The 16,599-nt window shown below is 39.5% G+C and overlaps 1 protein-coding gene across 1 annotated transcript in view; it reads right to left on the reverse strand.

The window, feature by feature from the left end:
• TSHR (thyroid stimulating hormone receptor) overlaps positions 1–16,599 on the reverse strand; it is a 102,143-nt gene that overhangs the window by 29,311 nt on the left and 56,233 nt on the right. The window contains exons 4-7 of the mRNA XM_019731093.2: positions 12,981–13,055; positions 10,270–10,344; positions 8,548–8,625; positions 5,330–5,398 (exon numbers count right to left, since the gene is read on the reverse strand). Of these exons, the coding sequence (XP_019586652.2) occupies positions 5,330–5,398; positions 8,548–8,625; positions 10,270–10,344; positions 12,981–13,055 (297 nt within the window). The remainder of the gene's footprint in view (positions 1–5,329; positions 5,399–8,547; positions 8,626–10,269; positions 10,345–12,980; positions 13,056–16,599) is intronic.

Genomic DNA, 16,599 nt, shown 5'->3' on the forward strand with positions numbered 1-16,599 from the left:
ATGAGCAACATATCCCCACACGAGCCTGTGTGGAAAGAGAGGATGGAAAAGAGTTTCCAAAGAATGAATGTGTGACTTAACTTGCGACGGAGAGCAGTTCAACTTCTGTTGAACAAAGGATGCTTGTGTTTTTTATTAATTTCACCTCTGAGTGATGACAGTGTGCTTGGTTCCATATGAAATCACAGGACCATGTGCTTTTACACATCTGCCATAATTTTTATGAACTTTTAACTAATTACCCAACTGCTGCGGAGGCATCAGTGCTTGTTCTCAATGTGGAATTTGTCCAACTTGGCTGCAATCATATTCTTCAGTTATACTAAAAAAATTGGGTCTAAATAAGATCAAATCTGCTAATTTCAGTAAATTGGCATGAGGCAGATGATGGGGAATAACTGTTCTGTTGGATGACATATTGTTTAAATTTGAACCTAAAGATATTTGAACACACTTGGAAAATTTACCAAATTGCTAAGATGCTTTGTGCAATCTTTTAACACTTATAGGATAATTTTAGGATATTGATGTGTTTACATTGGTTTAAAATTACAATTAGCATTGAGACTAGAGGCATCAGTCCTATGTCAAAATCACAAAGTGAATAATACTATTTCATTACTACTATGGAAACTTGGCCTCTGTTTTCTCCATCTCTGGTTTAACCCTTATTTTCCTTTAGTCCCAGACCTACTATCACAATCATCTTGATTTCACCTTGGATTTGCATGACACCTTTTACTGAAGTTCTTAAAGCTAAGAAAAAATAAGTTTATCTTAACCAGGAGTCAGAAACTTAGGGTAGAATGAAGAATAGATAGAATATTATTTTATCACCGAGCAGAGTTTCAAGTTTGGATTCAAAATACTGATTGGAAAAAAAAAGATCTTCGTTTTCTATTATGATCAGATCTGAACTTTCAAACCCCAAAATACTTTTTATCCAGATACTTCTTATGTCCATCCTATACTTGTCCATTAACCTTTACCAGGAATTGGGGAAAGTAGACTACATATTTAATCACACAATGGTCATCCTCACTGAATATCTTCATTTAGACCAGTGGTTCACAAATTATGGCCATCCAGTCAAATCCTGCTTGCTGACTGTTTTTGTAAATAAAGTTTTATTGGAACACAGCCACACTCACTTCTTATGAAGTGGCTGTATTGTCTGTGGCTACTCTCACACTACAATGGAAGAGTTGAATAGCTGCAACTGAGATCATATGGCTCACAAAGCCCAAAATATTTGCTATCTGGCCCTTTCCAGAAAAAGTATTCCCCTCATTTATTAAACTCTTCCCAAGAACTTTAATATCTTACATAACAATGCCAAGATAGTAAGGTGAAAATGGAGCACTGATTTCTTTCTTATGTTTCAAGGTATGGTTACAGTGACTAGAACAGACTGTAATGAAAGAAACCAGTGAATTAAAATCCATTGTCTCCAGCAGAATAACTCTGCCATCAGCCACGCCTCTCACAGAGCCCGTGATATGGTCTGAGGAGAAAGCTGGTGGGAATGTTGACAGAGTCTCCCTATATAATCTCTTCATAGATTTAATTTCAGAAGACCACCAGATGATCTGAAACTCTTATGAGGTCTTAGATTCTACACAGGCTACCTCTAGAACAAACCTTGTCTAATTTACCTGCCTCACCAGGTAGTATATTAGAAGAATCCTCTTGAGTAACATTAGTATTCTGTGAAATACCAGTCCAGAGAGATGTTCCTGGCACCAAAAGCTCCCTGGGAAATTCTGCATGCTATACCCCGCTCTTGGATACCAGTAATTCAGATTGTTCTATTAAAAGACCAGAGAAGTGCACTTCGATATTTTAACTTTTAAGGTCATGAATAGCTTTTTAAAAGTAACACCCATTAATTTACCATGGAAAGAAAGTTTACGGAACATTCCCTCCCCACCCATCTCTTCTCTTATCACAAAAGAAGAGAAGCTGGGACAGAAATGATTGTTTCCTTGTTAGTTTTTCTCTTTGCAATAGAAAATGTCTCTATTCTGCAGCTGAGTTTATGGCCAAAGCCATAAAGTAATAGGCTACTAGACTTACAATAAGATGCACTTAGGACAGCAAAGTCTCCTAATTACAGAAGATTCACTTTGAAAGCCTCTTGAAGTCTTTGTGGAGTTCTTTAAACATGACCAAGAGGCCAGTTATGAATAGGTAGGAGATGTTTTGAAGCAAAATGGCCTCACTTCATCCCCAATTCTTTGAATTCAGTAACATTTTGCTATGCTGACCTTTGCATCAAAGTAGAAAGACCTGATTTGGAGGCTCGCTGAGCTGGTGACTTTGCTGCATTGCTAATGTCAGGTTCTCACTGACTAATTACACTGTTGCTCAGTGTGACTATTTTCTGAAGTTTCTACTGACTGCGCCTTGAGTCTTGACTGTCTTCTTTTCTCTCGCATGAGTCCACTCTTCCCAGCTGCAAGGTATTTTACCTTCTGTATTTCATGCCTTTAATGGACTGAGCTATGAAGTCTAAACATCCTCCTGGGCTAAGAAACAAGTGGCCAGATATTGGGTGTCCAAGCCTTGGTGGTGGCTGCTAGGTCCGCAATGATGAATCCCAGTAGGACACAGGGAAGAGTCTTAAACTAGGGGAGCCAGGTTTTGGTTTTGGCTTGGCCACTAGATAGCTCTATCAAATTTTAAAAAGCCACATTAAAAAAAACACATTAAAAAAAAAAAGGCACGTATTCACTTTGGGCTTCATATGTAAAATGTGACTACTGGGCCGGAAGACTGATGTAAGGATTCCATAATAGCAGTTCCTGGAGTTTGCTTTACATAAGCCATACTGGGGTGAGATTTGTAAATCTCCAAAGTCTTGGCGACACCTAGAGCGATTAAACCAGAATGGCTGGTGGTAAAACATAGTCATCAGTGCTTCCAAATCTCTTCAGGTGATTCAGATTTCCAGCCAGTATTTAGAACCATTGCTTCGTAGACTTTAAAGTCTGAACTTTATACCCCAAATCTCTGTCCTTAGAAAAATGATTAACTGAGAGTGATTGAGGGTGATACCTTCCAATGACTAAATATGGCAGGATGAAGAAACAATTTAAAGCATAGATCCTAATCTTGGGCTTTAAAATTCTTTTTTTTTTAAATTAAAGTTTATTGGGGTGACAATTGTTAGCAAAGTTACATAGATTTCAGGTGTACAATTCTGTATTACATCGTCTATAAATCACATTGTGTGTTCACCACCCAGAGTCAGTTCTCCTTCCATCACCATATATTTGATCCCCTTTGCTTGTGGAAAAATACAAGTTTTAGAAATGAATTCCCCAATATCCAAGGTAGATTGGTTTCTGGTTCTTTTTCTCATCCAGCATTCTGGAAAGCAGTTTTGATTTAAGCAAGAGTCAGCGGGACACACTGAACTCAGAAACCTTATTATCAGTTTTGGTTGAATGTTTCTTCACCATTCCTACCCCTGCCCTTGCTAATGTGGTTCTCTGTTGCCGTAACGATACTCTCTTGGTGTCCCCAGTGTTGAGAACAGCATGAAAGTCTTCTGAAATCTTTATACCCTAAGTATCTATAAACTGTCATAATTATTTTAAGGAGTCCCCATGCTTCACTTCATTCATAGAACATTTGAACCAGGAGGATCGTTTTCCTGAGGGTCAGGGATTTCTAGGAATAGTTGAATCAAAGAGGAAGATGTTTGGTTAGATTCATGTAATATCAAAATCAAATGCTAATGATTTAAAAAATCTAGGGAAAATCATACTTATATCTCCAAGGAAGGAGGCCAATGCTATTAGATATTTAGTGTTCAGTTATTTTTAATCTGAAATGCATAGTTGGGTTTGGGTACATTTCTCCTTGATGTACTTTGACTCTTGATACTGCTGCCCTCGAGTTGACCCCAGCAGAATGTGTGTTCAGTGTGGGTGGGGAGCACACTGTTCTTGCTAATCTTTTTATCACCAGTCGGGGCAGGGGGGAGGGGAAGAAGAATCACAAAAATGAGTAAGCAACAAGATTGTCAAAGATTAGTGGTAATTTTTTAAAAACACTTCTGGAATTGAAAATATATAGTTGTTAAAAAATATTCAATGAAGTGTTATGAAACAAATCAAACACAAAGATCGGTTGTCGCTTCAGCTGATTCTTACCCAGGATGGTTTTTTTCTTCTCCTATGTGTGATTTTTGGTTGTGAGCTCATATTTGATTGATCTTAATCTTTTAAAAAAGCATGGGAACCTGCACTGGGATTCTTTCTGCTGTAGAGATTTGCATTTATTTCTGCCAGGAGTCTGTAGGTACTCTTTGTATGGCACTTGTCCAGGATCCTTGGATTAATCCAGGAGTCTCAGGTTTATATCATGTCCCCTGCCTTCTCACTGGATAAAGCCTAGTCTCCTGGCAGTACTGACGTTGGCCGCTACCCCGAAGGGAGCTGCACCTGGTGTGAGCCCTCACCACTTTGGCTTCAGCTCATGGTTTGTTAGTTTATTTTATTTCCCCTCTCTTGTAGCTATGAAATTAAATGTTTGTTGTTTTTTAAATGTATGATCTAGTTGTTTTGTAGTAGGAGGGTCCTACAAATTAAATAGTGTACCATACTGTGGGAAGATGGCGCCACTAAAGTTTTTTTTTTATTTGTTAGATATTAGGTTGATATACACACAGTGTTACTGAACCAGTCTACAAGTTCTTAGACACATAGTATACCCTGGCATAGATCCTGGGGACCACAGAGACCTGATAGAAAAGTACAACAAAGACAGAAACCCATGTCAATGGTTATCTTTTGGAATACCAAAAGATATTCTGTTCAAGGCATTATTTATTTCAGGGGAAGGCAAAAGTTGGATGTGGCTTTTCAGCTATTTCTGAGTGAATCAAGTGTAAACTGACATCTTTCCTGAAAACATGTCAAAAAAGAACTAAAAGAAAAATTTTACTTTCTGAATAGTGTTGGACTTAATGAAAGATACTCTTTTACTTCATGAGCATAGTATATGAACATTCACACACACACACACACTCACACACACTCACACTCACTCCTAAAAGATAACTGAATGTGACATCATAGTCCTCCATTTTATCAAGGATAAAAGCTTTGGGATTTAGAATTGGAGTCAATATAAGTGTCCACTAATGCTGGCTCTTGCCAAGTTCCTTAACGTAATCCCCAAGTCTTGGTCATACTAACTCTGTGGTTGGGGAATGATCTGGCACAAACTATCTCTAGAAAAATTTTGACCCATTGCATAGTCCTTCTTGGGGGTGGGATTTGGGGGAAGATAGCAGTTTCCATGGCTATCCTTGACTTACACAGCATCCAGCTTTGTCCCATTGAAAGCATGTCCTCGGATTGAAGTAAAGCCGTTGTTGTATAGTTTCCTACAATCAACAGAGAGGGGAGAAATCAGTGACCTATGACAGGTGGTGCTGGTCCTTTTCTGAGGCTGAGCTTCATTTCTTCAGTATCAGAAATGTGCATGAAGGTTCTCAGGCCCCACACATGAGCCCCACTAGAAAACTTTACAGCATGTCTTGTTTGGGACATAGAATAATATTTCCCAGTTTGAATCTCCAGCCTCCAGACTTAGCTTCTAGTAATTTTAAGCAGTTTCTCAGGAGCAGGTTCACTAAGAGGAACAAAGATTTGCTACCTTTAAGCACTTTTAAAAAAATGTTCCACATCTACTCAAAAAATAGTTAACCCAATGTCAATAACGGAGGAATAACTTCAGTTTCTTAAGATAAACACTTTTAAAGACATTATTCATCTAAATGCATAGGTTTTATATTTTTCTATTTAAAATGCTATTTCACATTTGTATTTTATCCATATTTTATTTTCAGAGCTTATCAGAGAATAAATGCTTAATGTTGTGGGCTTAATTAAATTGAACTTCAAAGGTAAATTTAAGAAAGTAGATAGACCATGCCCTTTTGTGGAAATTGTAATGTTTTAATTTGTTGCTATGTTTCTGCAACCGATTAGTTCATACAGTGATTCTAGGGGCTGGCCTGAAGTTATCACCTCTGTTACCTAGTTAAATTACTGAGACATGGAGGTGATTTGCCAAAACCGCACTGATGCGGAGCTGTCAGAAATCAGGATGTCTGACCTCAAAAATGATCCTTCTCACGCACCAACAGCACGCATCATTTGCACAGGAGCCCCAGCTGTGGGAACTCTGGTCTCCACAGTGCTACATGGGAGTTATTCGGAGCTTTTGGCACGAGACAAGAGAAGGCAACATGACCACAATCAGGCACAAGTGATGACAACTGTAGGGGACTCTGAACAATACTGTAGTCCACGACCTGTAAGCTCTGGTAGCACATGAAGAAGCATAAAAAGAGACTCCAAATTTGGAATTAAACCTGGCTCTGTCACTTCCTAGGAGGTGCTCCTGAAATTTTCTCACCCTCACTTTCCTGATTTGTAAAAATATGATAATAATACCTAATCAAAAGGCTGCTGGGAGGATGAAATAGCGATCTGTTTAACACAGCGAGGAACACTTATGTGATGGCCATGTTAAAGAAGTGCCCTGAAAACTTGGATTTATCCAATGTAGTCGTGGAAAAGTGAGAGGCCATCTTTGTTTGTTTGTGTTTTTTAAATAATTACACAATGTGTTGAATTCTCACTACTGAGGTGTCCTGGTGAGGACTGCAGTGCACAGACACGTTAGACATGGGCTGAGAAAGCACTGGTAGTTATCATTTATTTATTTTTGTGTGTGTGAACTAGAGTTTTTTTTCATGAAGATGTGAGAATTGTCTATTGGGTATTTCTATTTTCCCAAACTTTGTTGGAGTCCTAGACAATAAAACGGTTCTTTGTTGGAGTTACATTTCAGAGATTAAATAAAACTCTGATGAGACAAGTTGCATGTAAAAAGAGAAAAGAGTAAAGAAAGAAAAAATTACAAACTTTGATTAAAACTATTCTACTAGAAACATGGGTAAAAAATGCTGTTGGACACATATCCTTTCATACTTATAATTTTTTAAGCATGAACTTCAAAGAAGCAGGGACTTTTGCAAGAATGTAGAAATAATCATCTAAAAAGATAATGGACAACCCATGCCATCCCCACATCTAGATTTCAGGAAACATGAGGTTTCCTCATTTAGATGTTTATCAAATGCCTACTGGGCCCCATACTAAGTGTAGGACAATAAGCAGTTTTCACTGGAGAGGGCTGCTTGGGATATGGGTCCTTAGAAAAAAAATGCCAAAAGGTGAAGTTAACATTTCTGTAAAGAAATTGAATGGAATTTCCATGTGATGAGTGGTAAATGGCACAAGGGAAACTTTTACAGAGGAGGTTTTGGGCGGAGCCAGCTAAGACCCCAGGTGTTTGCTGCGCTGAAAAATGAGACGGTGACTGAGAAGGAGTCTCTTGTCTTTTCCAGAGAGCCCTCCCATGTTTTGAGGAGAAAGATGAACTGAAATTCGAGACTATGGGTCAAGTCCCAGAGGTTGAGATACTGTCATAGGGCCTAGACTGATAGACTTAGAATGGCTTGGAAATGGCCCCTTAGAAGAGTTGTGTGCAAGCTTGAATCAATTTTGTTGGGGAATAATTCAGTCAGGTTTGTATATGGTAAAGAAGTCTTGGACTGCAGTGTGACCAGAGAAAAGGAGCTGGGTGACAATACGGGCAAAAACCCCACCACGCCTGAACTTGGGCAGTGGTACGGAAACTAGAGAGAAGAGACCCTTGGGATGTGATCCCAACTTTACTTTGTGGCTAATACGATGAGAGAGGGGAATTCTCTACCAGCTTAGAGAGTAAACTTATCTTTAATGCCTCTATTAATCTTCATTAGAACATTTTGTGAACTTCCCTGATAAACATCTCCTTTTGAACACCTAAAGAGCAGAAACCATTAAAACTCTGAAAAAATGATGTTGAGCAGCACTGTATTTTCTATTCACTATCCTTTTATAAGAGCTTAATAATAGTTCGTGATGACACAGTTAAAGTGTGAATACAGGGAGTATGCAAGGCCCTTAGTGACACCATTTTCTAACTCAGTGATCTTGGGAAAGTCACTTAAATTAGCTTTAACTCTGGATTCTTCCTCTGTACAACGGAGATACTGGAAGGCCTGCAGGCCAAATCGGCCCCACTGCCTTTTTTTGTAAATAAAACTTTATTGGAATATGGCCATGCTCATTAGTTCATGTATTGTCTATGGCCATGTTTGCCCTACAGTGGCAGAGTTGAGCAGTTGCCACAAAGGCTATGTGTTCTGTAAAACCTAAATGTCTCTTTACAGAAAAAGTGTGCTGACCATTTCTATAAGGGAATACACTTGTCTTGTTCCCTGAACCATTTTATCATCTATAGAGTACCATACCATAAGGCAATACTCTTATTTAATTATGTGAAACACTTGCTAGTCCATAGAGCACAAACTATAAGGTAGTATGTTCCTGGACGGCCTGTGAAAATATGACAGTGGCCCAAATCAAAATTCAGTTGTTGGCATTTATCGAAAGGAAAAATTGTAACAATACTTACAGTGTCAAAGTTTCATTGCACAGTCCCTGAAAAGCATTTGCAGGGATTGAAGTCATGTAAGGGTTGTCTGTAATTTCACTGCAAGAGAGGAACAAAACACATAGTGAATAAAAGCATTCTGGAGCTGGGCTCTTACTGCACATATGCACTTAAATAAGTAACCTGACACAATTCAATTGAATCTTATTTCTTTTTAAGTTTCATTGGCCTTTCTTTGCTGGTGGCTCAGAGGTCCAGTGAGGTGGTGAGAACTATCCTAGGTGGACATGCTTTCATAACCCTTAATGTACAGTAAGTGAGTGAGCTTTGGATGTGGGTTGAGTTCCCTGATTTAATCTTTTTTTTTTTTAAATTTTATTTTATTAAATTTATTGGGGTGACAATTGTTAGTAAAATTACATAGATTTCAGGTGTACAATTCTGTATTACATCATCTATAAATCCCATTGTGTGTTCATCACCCAGAGTCAGTTCACCTTCCATCACCATATATTCGATCCCCCTTACCCTCATCTCCCACCCCCCACCCCCTCCCTGATTTAATCTTAATCTGCAAGGAGAGCAGATAGGTCTCAGAGACTTCTTGCGAATCTGCGACAAATACTTTTCCATAGCAACAAGGGTTTTTTTTTAAAAGTGTATGGAACCTCTAAAAATGGTTGATAGAATGTGATCAATGGATTTCATTTTATGAGTATTTCTAAAGTGTACCCCACTTGCAAAACACTGCCAGGAAGATGCTCCTGGAGAATATTTCTATGCCAGTCTAGTTGCTGGAAGACTACCTATATTTTGAACTGAGCTCTTCTGCAGCAAAGAGGCATGGTCAATTTTTTTTTCTAGCAAAATCCCAAGAGTGGATCCTATCATTCCACATTTTGCTGACTCTGTAGTGCAAAATCAACCTGTAACTCTCTCTGCATATGTCTTTTCACTTCTGTACAACTAGGTAACACCCTGGACTATGTCATGGATTTTGGGAAAGAGCACATGGCCACCAATCAGAAGTCACAGGAAGTAGTTTGAGCACCATTAGTGACTGCTCCTTGGGACTCTGCTCAGACAAGCATCACTTAGGTTTTCTATTCCTTAGTTTTTTCATTTGTAGAATGGAAAAATTATAACTTCCTTTCATGCCTTACAAGGTGGTTGAGAGTTGCAAACTTGATAATACATGGGAAAGTGTTTGAAAAGCAATGAAAAACTACAGGAACAATAAAGCATCATCATTATCATCAAATTTCCCTTCTATTCAGTCCTTCCTATCAGGAAACAAACATGCCATAATTTCTCCCATTTAAAAACACACACACACACTCACTCACTCACATACAACAAACCTTTTCTTCTGACCGAATATTCTCCAATTACAGAGAGATTTTCTTCCTTTAAACAGTAAAACTTCTCAAGAGTTTGTTATGGCCACTGTTTTGAATTCTCCCTCTGATTCTCTCTTTAGTGCACTGTAACCAGACTTCTCCACCAACAGCACTCCACTGGAGCTGTCCCTGTCAGCATGACCAATGCCCCATGTTGGTAAATCCAATGGCTGTTCCTCAGTCCTTGCCTTACTTCATCCATCAGTGCATTTATTACAGCTGGTCACTGCTTTCTTCTTGAAATAATTGCTTCACTTGGCTTCAACCAACCCCCATGGCCTCACCCTATTTCTTGTTGGTGTCAAATAAAATATTGCCAAATATTGCATGCATGCATACTTACAGTATAAAGAATACATCAATGGAATAAACTTTGGTCAGGTCAGGGAATACTCTAAGTCCAGTGTTGAAAATGCCACTAAAGTAATGAAAAAGAAGAAAACAGAACAGGAATTTGGTAAAAATAGTAACACACAGGAAGTGGAATAATGTAATGGCTGAAAGCATGTGTTCAGACTAGAGTCAAATCCTAACTCCTCCGCTAAGTATCTGAGTGACCATGGGCACTGAGTGACCATGAGTTCTAACCCTTGGATGACATGATGTTCCCTTCAGGTGCAAGCATTGAATCCAGTCCACCAGTGTCAAAACATCTTTTCTGTTTGGAAGAATCTGGGGATTGTTTGAACCAAGTAGGATTCCTAGAAATACAAGTTGCTTTCTCTCTCTCTCTAAAATAAAGAGAGGATGGGGCAGAGAGACAGTGTAATTACCCAACTCCAAGCCAAACTTCCTCTTTCAAATGCTACGTGATACTGTGTTCATTATTTTGCCAAGAATCGTTTTCCCATGGAGTACCACGGCAGTAGTACCATTTAAAAAGTATGTCCAGACAAGGAAGGACATCAGTCAAAATGTCTTCGCTTTCCAAAGTTTGTGGCAAATGTCAAGATTAAAAGATATGCTCAGACCAGCCTGAATAAAAAAAAACCCTCAGGCTCCTGATGCCTCTCAGATTTAGCTGTTTTAACATTTGTTGCAGCTACTAGAACAGGGGTGTCTAAACATTTTTCAACATTTTTCACCAAGGGCCATATGCGGTAAAATACACAAACAGCTGGGCCACTCACTCGAGGTGAAGTACGTATTGCCTCACCTGGTTTATTTAAGTAAACTAAATATATTTTTGGAATTTGCTGTGGGCCAATTAACAATGGCTCATGGGCTGCAGTTGGCCCGCGGGCCGCAATTTGTACACCCTTGTACTAGAATGTAGATAGTGGAAGGACAGTTTTGTTTTTGCTTGTTTGTTTGTTTTTGAGAGATTTGGCATGGCATGGTGTGAGACCTAGGCACTATCACTAAAGCCTTAGACAAAGTTTTCCAGTAGAGAAAACTCTAGTTCCATTGATGTACCTTCTAAGGCAAATTCTGACCTCACTCCCTGCAGCGGGGAAGGCATAGGACTTGAAGAGGAAGCAGGAGCCAGAAATCTCAGAAAGCAAATGGGACGTTGCAGATAACAAAGGAGAGAGATGAGATCCCATAAGGTATATTTGAAGAACAGTTAAAAAAAAAAAAGTCTAGTTCAATTGCAATACGTGTTCATGTGGGAGGGGAAAGGCCCTAGACTTAAGTGGGAACCATAAGGGAAAGGGCTAGAAATGCCAGATTAGGGACTTGAACCAGGACCTCTGTATTCTTCAAAACCCCAAACAAGTTCATCTCCTTTTTGACATCTCTTCTATTTATCTGTACCCCCAAGTAATGTATGTACCTGTCATTTGTCACTTACCATCATTCTCTGGTACAAGAGGAAGTTTTCAATTTCATATATAGTATCTTCCCCCAACTAAATTGTAAGCTGCTTGAAGGCAAGGACAACGTTTTATTATCCTACGTGTTCCCCACAGAGACTTGCACAGAGTAGGGCATCATTCTTTCAAAGAGCCATTGATTGACTGAAACGCAAAGTCTATACAGGAGTGATTGCCTTGTCCTATAAGTTTTTATTACTCCCAGGTACCCCTTCAGCCACGTAACCCATCAATGTCCTTTTCTATTCTCCCAGCATCTCCCACGCCCACCTCTTCAATATTGAACTATTCTTAGTTCCCCAAATAAGCCATGTCTTTATCCATGCTTTTCCATCCACTTGTGTTTCTCTTCTACCCCAAACCACTTCTTTCCCTGGATAACCTCTATTCCACAGTAAAGACTTATTTAATAAAATACATATGGACATATACTTTTATTTAAAATCCCCAGGTGGAAATGAACTATGTTAAAAGTGATTATTCCTGGGTATTGGGATTAAGGTTGATTTTTTGCTTTTTCTTTTCCTCATAACGTTTTGTGTTCTGATCTCTTACAGTGCATGTGAGTAGGAAAGAAGGGAAGGGTTCTTCCAGCTGGTGCCTAAAGGACCTGGGGCTATACATATACATCCACCGAACACATTTTGTTGAGCACCTACTCTGTGCTAGCCAGTAAAGATGCAACAGAGAACAAAAATGTTGTGGTCCCTGGTCTCATGGAGATTATGGTTAAGGTGTCACCAAAGCAAAGCAGTAAGTGCTGTCCCTTCCCTTTTTGTCCCCACAGCCTCCAAAAGATTGGGTTTTTCCCCTTTGTAGCTTTTTTCTTTTCTTTTTTTTTTTTTTTTCTGTGTAGCAGTCATTCTAATATTGTTGTGATACCCATTTTCTAATAAAATTGAGCAGTGGGCTCTCACAGTTACTTGTTTTATTCTGTTATCCTCCTTTTAAAGACTACACATATATGATAGCATTTTCTCCCTCGTGTCTCTGGGAGCAGGTCTCTGGTCCCAGCCCTTGATGCTGACTTTTGAGTAGGTTTTTAAAATGTGGGTCATTTCACCCAGTATGGGAAAGGGCGGGGAGTAAATCACAGGGTATGTTTTGCTCCAGGCCTTACACCACTAAAATAACCCTGGCCCACATCATCCAAGGGAGATTCCTGGCAGGCAATAGCATTATTTCTCTAGAAAATTAAAATAAAAAAAAATGGGATTGGAGAGCAGTTAATACTTACAGGAACTTCAGAAGAGGCAGCTCTTTCAGGGCACCAGGGTCTATGTAAGCTAAGCTTCTGGCATTCCGAATCTCTCTGTAAAAGTTACAAGGAGCACACTCACCATAACACAGCGATTTCTGGTTTTTATCAAAGATAAAACGACATCAATCGGGTTTAACAAGTGTCCCTGAAAAGAATATATATTTCCGTGGCACCCCAAGGACAGTCACGTTAGCAAGAAAGTCTCCTGGCTCCTCACAGGGACACATCAGTGGTTCAGCCCTCTCACGTCATTGACTTTGTTTCAGTCCATTCCAACTCGTGGGCAACCTTTCTTTTAATTGCCGTCTCAGAGCCTTCTTTTTCCGTTAGATATAAACAAGGAAGAAAAGCCTCTCCAATGGTTTGTGGAGGACAGAAATCTTTACTTTTCACAATAGAAAGTATCCTGGCCCTAGAATGGAAGGTTGAGTATGAACATTTGGTCCATCACACGCAGCACGGATCAGTAGTTTGCTCCTTTTTCATTGCCTAGCAGTCAGACGGACCTGAGATCAAATCTAGGCTCTGCCAGTTCTGGCTGTGTGACCTTGGGCAAGTTCCTTGACCTCTTTGAGCCACCTATTTCATAGGTGAGGATTAAATAATATCTATAAGGAGTTTGACCTGTAACCTAGCACACCGTGAAGACTCTATAAATGATAGTTTTATTATGGTTATTCTCCTGAGTGGAATGAAAGCTAGAGCAGACATCAGAGACTTGGGTTGGAAGTACTGCAATGTTCGTACAAAATGTAAAAACAAAACAACAACAAAACACTAGGTTTGGTAGTTGACTAAGGATGTTGAGTATGAAACTGATTTTGGAAAAGAGAGGATGGAATTAACTCTGAGAACAGAAGCTATCTACCCTCTCCCCCACCTCAGCTTACTGTCTATATTGATATAAACACACTGGCCTATTGACTTCATTAACATAACTTTTGCCCAGGCAGGTAACTTTATTGTTCATTATGGGAACTTCTTGAAAAAGCCATCAATGCTTCAACAGAAAGCATCAACAATTTATATGCCAAGACTTTTAGAACCCCACACCTCAAAATCTTTGCCTTGATGTTTCCACTAATTCTAAACTGTCTTATCATGATCTTTATCCAACCAGGACCCTGCATGGAAAGACCCACTTTAAACTAGATTTAAAATTCTGTCCTGGTTTGAAATTAAAAGCTCTGTATCCTTGGGACTCCATTTGTGCCAGGTAAACTGAGACAGTTGGACACTTTACTGCACAATTTCATAGCTACCCACCCTGCCCTTCCAAGAGACTACGACTCTGTCAAGGTGGTGCTTACTCTCTGCGTGGTGAGGAGTAAACTCCTTGCCAGAGCTTTCCATTAGGGGAGGAGTGTTCAAACTACTGTCAGAGACAATCAAATGTAAACTGTTAGAAGAGTTTGGAAAATGAGTGTGGTTTGCAGTCTGGAAAATTGTTCCCTAAGAGACTATCGTTGAACAAGTAGATTCAGTGAGTGGCCCAAGAAAATTAACGTTGCAATGAAATGCAGTGCAGCCCATCTGAATCAGCTGTAGAGGTCGTGAATAAAAGGGAAATGAGGCACTGCTGGTGGTTACTATAAGAGAATAAAGAGTTGGGAGAGGCTGCAAGGAGAGATGCGGGATGCAAGAGATGGATTTCTGTGGGAAAATGTTAAGAGTTAAAGGAAAGACAAATAAGAAGATACCACAAGAAAACTCCAGGGACAAGAAGCTGCTTTCTGAGGTAAGAAGACAGCTCAACAAGTGACTTTGCTCACTAGTGACATTAAGAAAAAAAACTTTATGCTGAAAGAAAGATAAGCTCTGTGTGCTATCACTTATATATGGAATCTACAAAAAGTTGAACTCAGAGAAAAAGAGAGTAGAGTGGTGGTTACCAGGGGCTGAGAGATGGGGGATGAAGAGATACTGATCCAAGAGTACAAATTGTGTTACTAGAAGATTAACACATTCTAGTAACAAATTCTGTACAGCATGGTTACTATAGCTAATGATATTGTATTACATATTTGGAAGTTGCTAAGAGAGATGTTAAACGTTCTCAGAGAAAAAGAAATGGTAGAGTGGGATGGAGGTGTTATCTAATGCTATGGTGGTAATCATTTTGCAATACATAAATGTAGGAAATCTATACACTGTACACCTTAACCTTCCACAATGTTATCTATCAATTATAGCTCAATATAGCTAGAAAAATAAAACCTATGCTGAAGGAAGGAAGGGGAGAGGAGTATGCACTGCCAGTAGTTTAGCTAAATGGAGACAATGTCAGAAGTGAATGCAGCTGGTAGAGACTTTTCAAAGCTAGAAAGCAAGGAGGAGTAGAGATAAGTACCACAGAACCTCTGATAAGAGGGGAAGGGTGAAAGAAGTGTCCAAATTTGGATGCGTTCCAAGCATGCCTGAGAGGGTGAATTTTGAATCACACAATTCTGAGTTCAGCAATTATGGTCCAAGCATGCAGAAGGGCTAACTATATTGCCAGGGAGCTGGGGACACTGAGAGAAAGAAAACATGTATGTAATTGTGGTACAGCAAGTTGGGATGGAGATGCCTCCAATGTAACAAAAGCTGAAGATGGCAAAACCTCTTGACCAGCAGCCTGGATCCCTGAGTGACTGCATGGGGGAGGGCTGCCCTGATGACCTGACCATCCACCCAATGGCAGACACTTTAGCTCAGGCTAAACACAAACAATATGGGAAATCAGCAAGATGAGAAAAGGGAGTTACTTCTCAGGTTGGGGAGAGAGGGGCAAAAAGAGGGGAAACGAAGGCTTACAACCCTTCTAATTAAGGAACTTTCCAGCTACTGATTTCCTTTCATTGCCCCCCTCCCCACCTTAATTATTCAACAGACATGGCATTTGACTGTGATCCTATCAGTCTTAGAGCTATTTGTGCGTGCCCTGAACATGCCCAGTCCATGAGTGAAAAGTGACAGGCTGGGAAACAAACTGAAGGCAATAAGGAAGCCAAGTTGGCGTTTCACCTGCAAAGTTAGATGGGGCCAAGGGAGATGAGAAAACCTCAGACACGCGTGCACAGGGCAAGGAGACCAAGTTAGAGTGAGGTATCTGAAGAGAAGAGAAGCTGCCCCATAGATGGACTTTTAAGAAACAAATGCAATAATGTGTAAGATTATATTGTTTAGAATGAGAAACTGAATGAAAATCTAATGAGAACATTAGCCAAAAACCTAGCTCTCAGCCAGGCCCCAGCTTCTTTTTAACAATTACTTCATTTTGATTTTCAGTTTTTTTTCTAGTCCGCTTTTAAGTGCCAATAATTCCAAAAAATGGGAGGCAAGCCACTCTGACTTTCACTAGGTCTGCTCGCTCTGGTGAGTCGAGGGGGAGAGATTCATTAAAATTAAATGAATAGCTGTTGCACACCCATTATGTGCAACTTTACCCTGTGCTCTGGAGACATAGGGAAGTAGAAACTAATAAATGTAGGAAATCAACACGATGTGTATACAGAGGGTGCCAAAAAAAGTATACACATTTTAAGAAAGAAAAAACTGTATTAAAATGGTAATACTCAATATATACCCATAACAAAAGATGAATACAAGTCAC

The sequence above is a fragment of the Rhinolophus sinicus genome, linkage group LG03 (genome assembly GCF_036562045.2).
Source record: "Rhinolophus sinicus isolate RSC01 linkage group LG03, ASM3656204v1, whole genome shotgun sequence".
In the NCBI taxonomy this organism is placed as follows: Eukaryota; Metazoa; Chordata; class Mammalia; order Chiroptera; family Rhinolophidae; genus Rhinolophus; species Rhinolophus sinicus.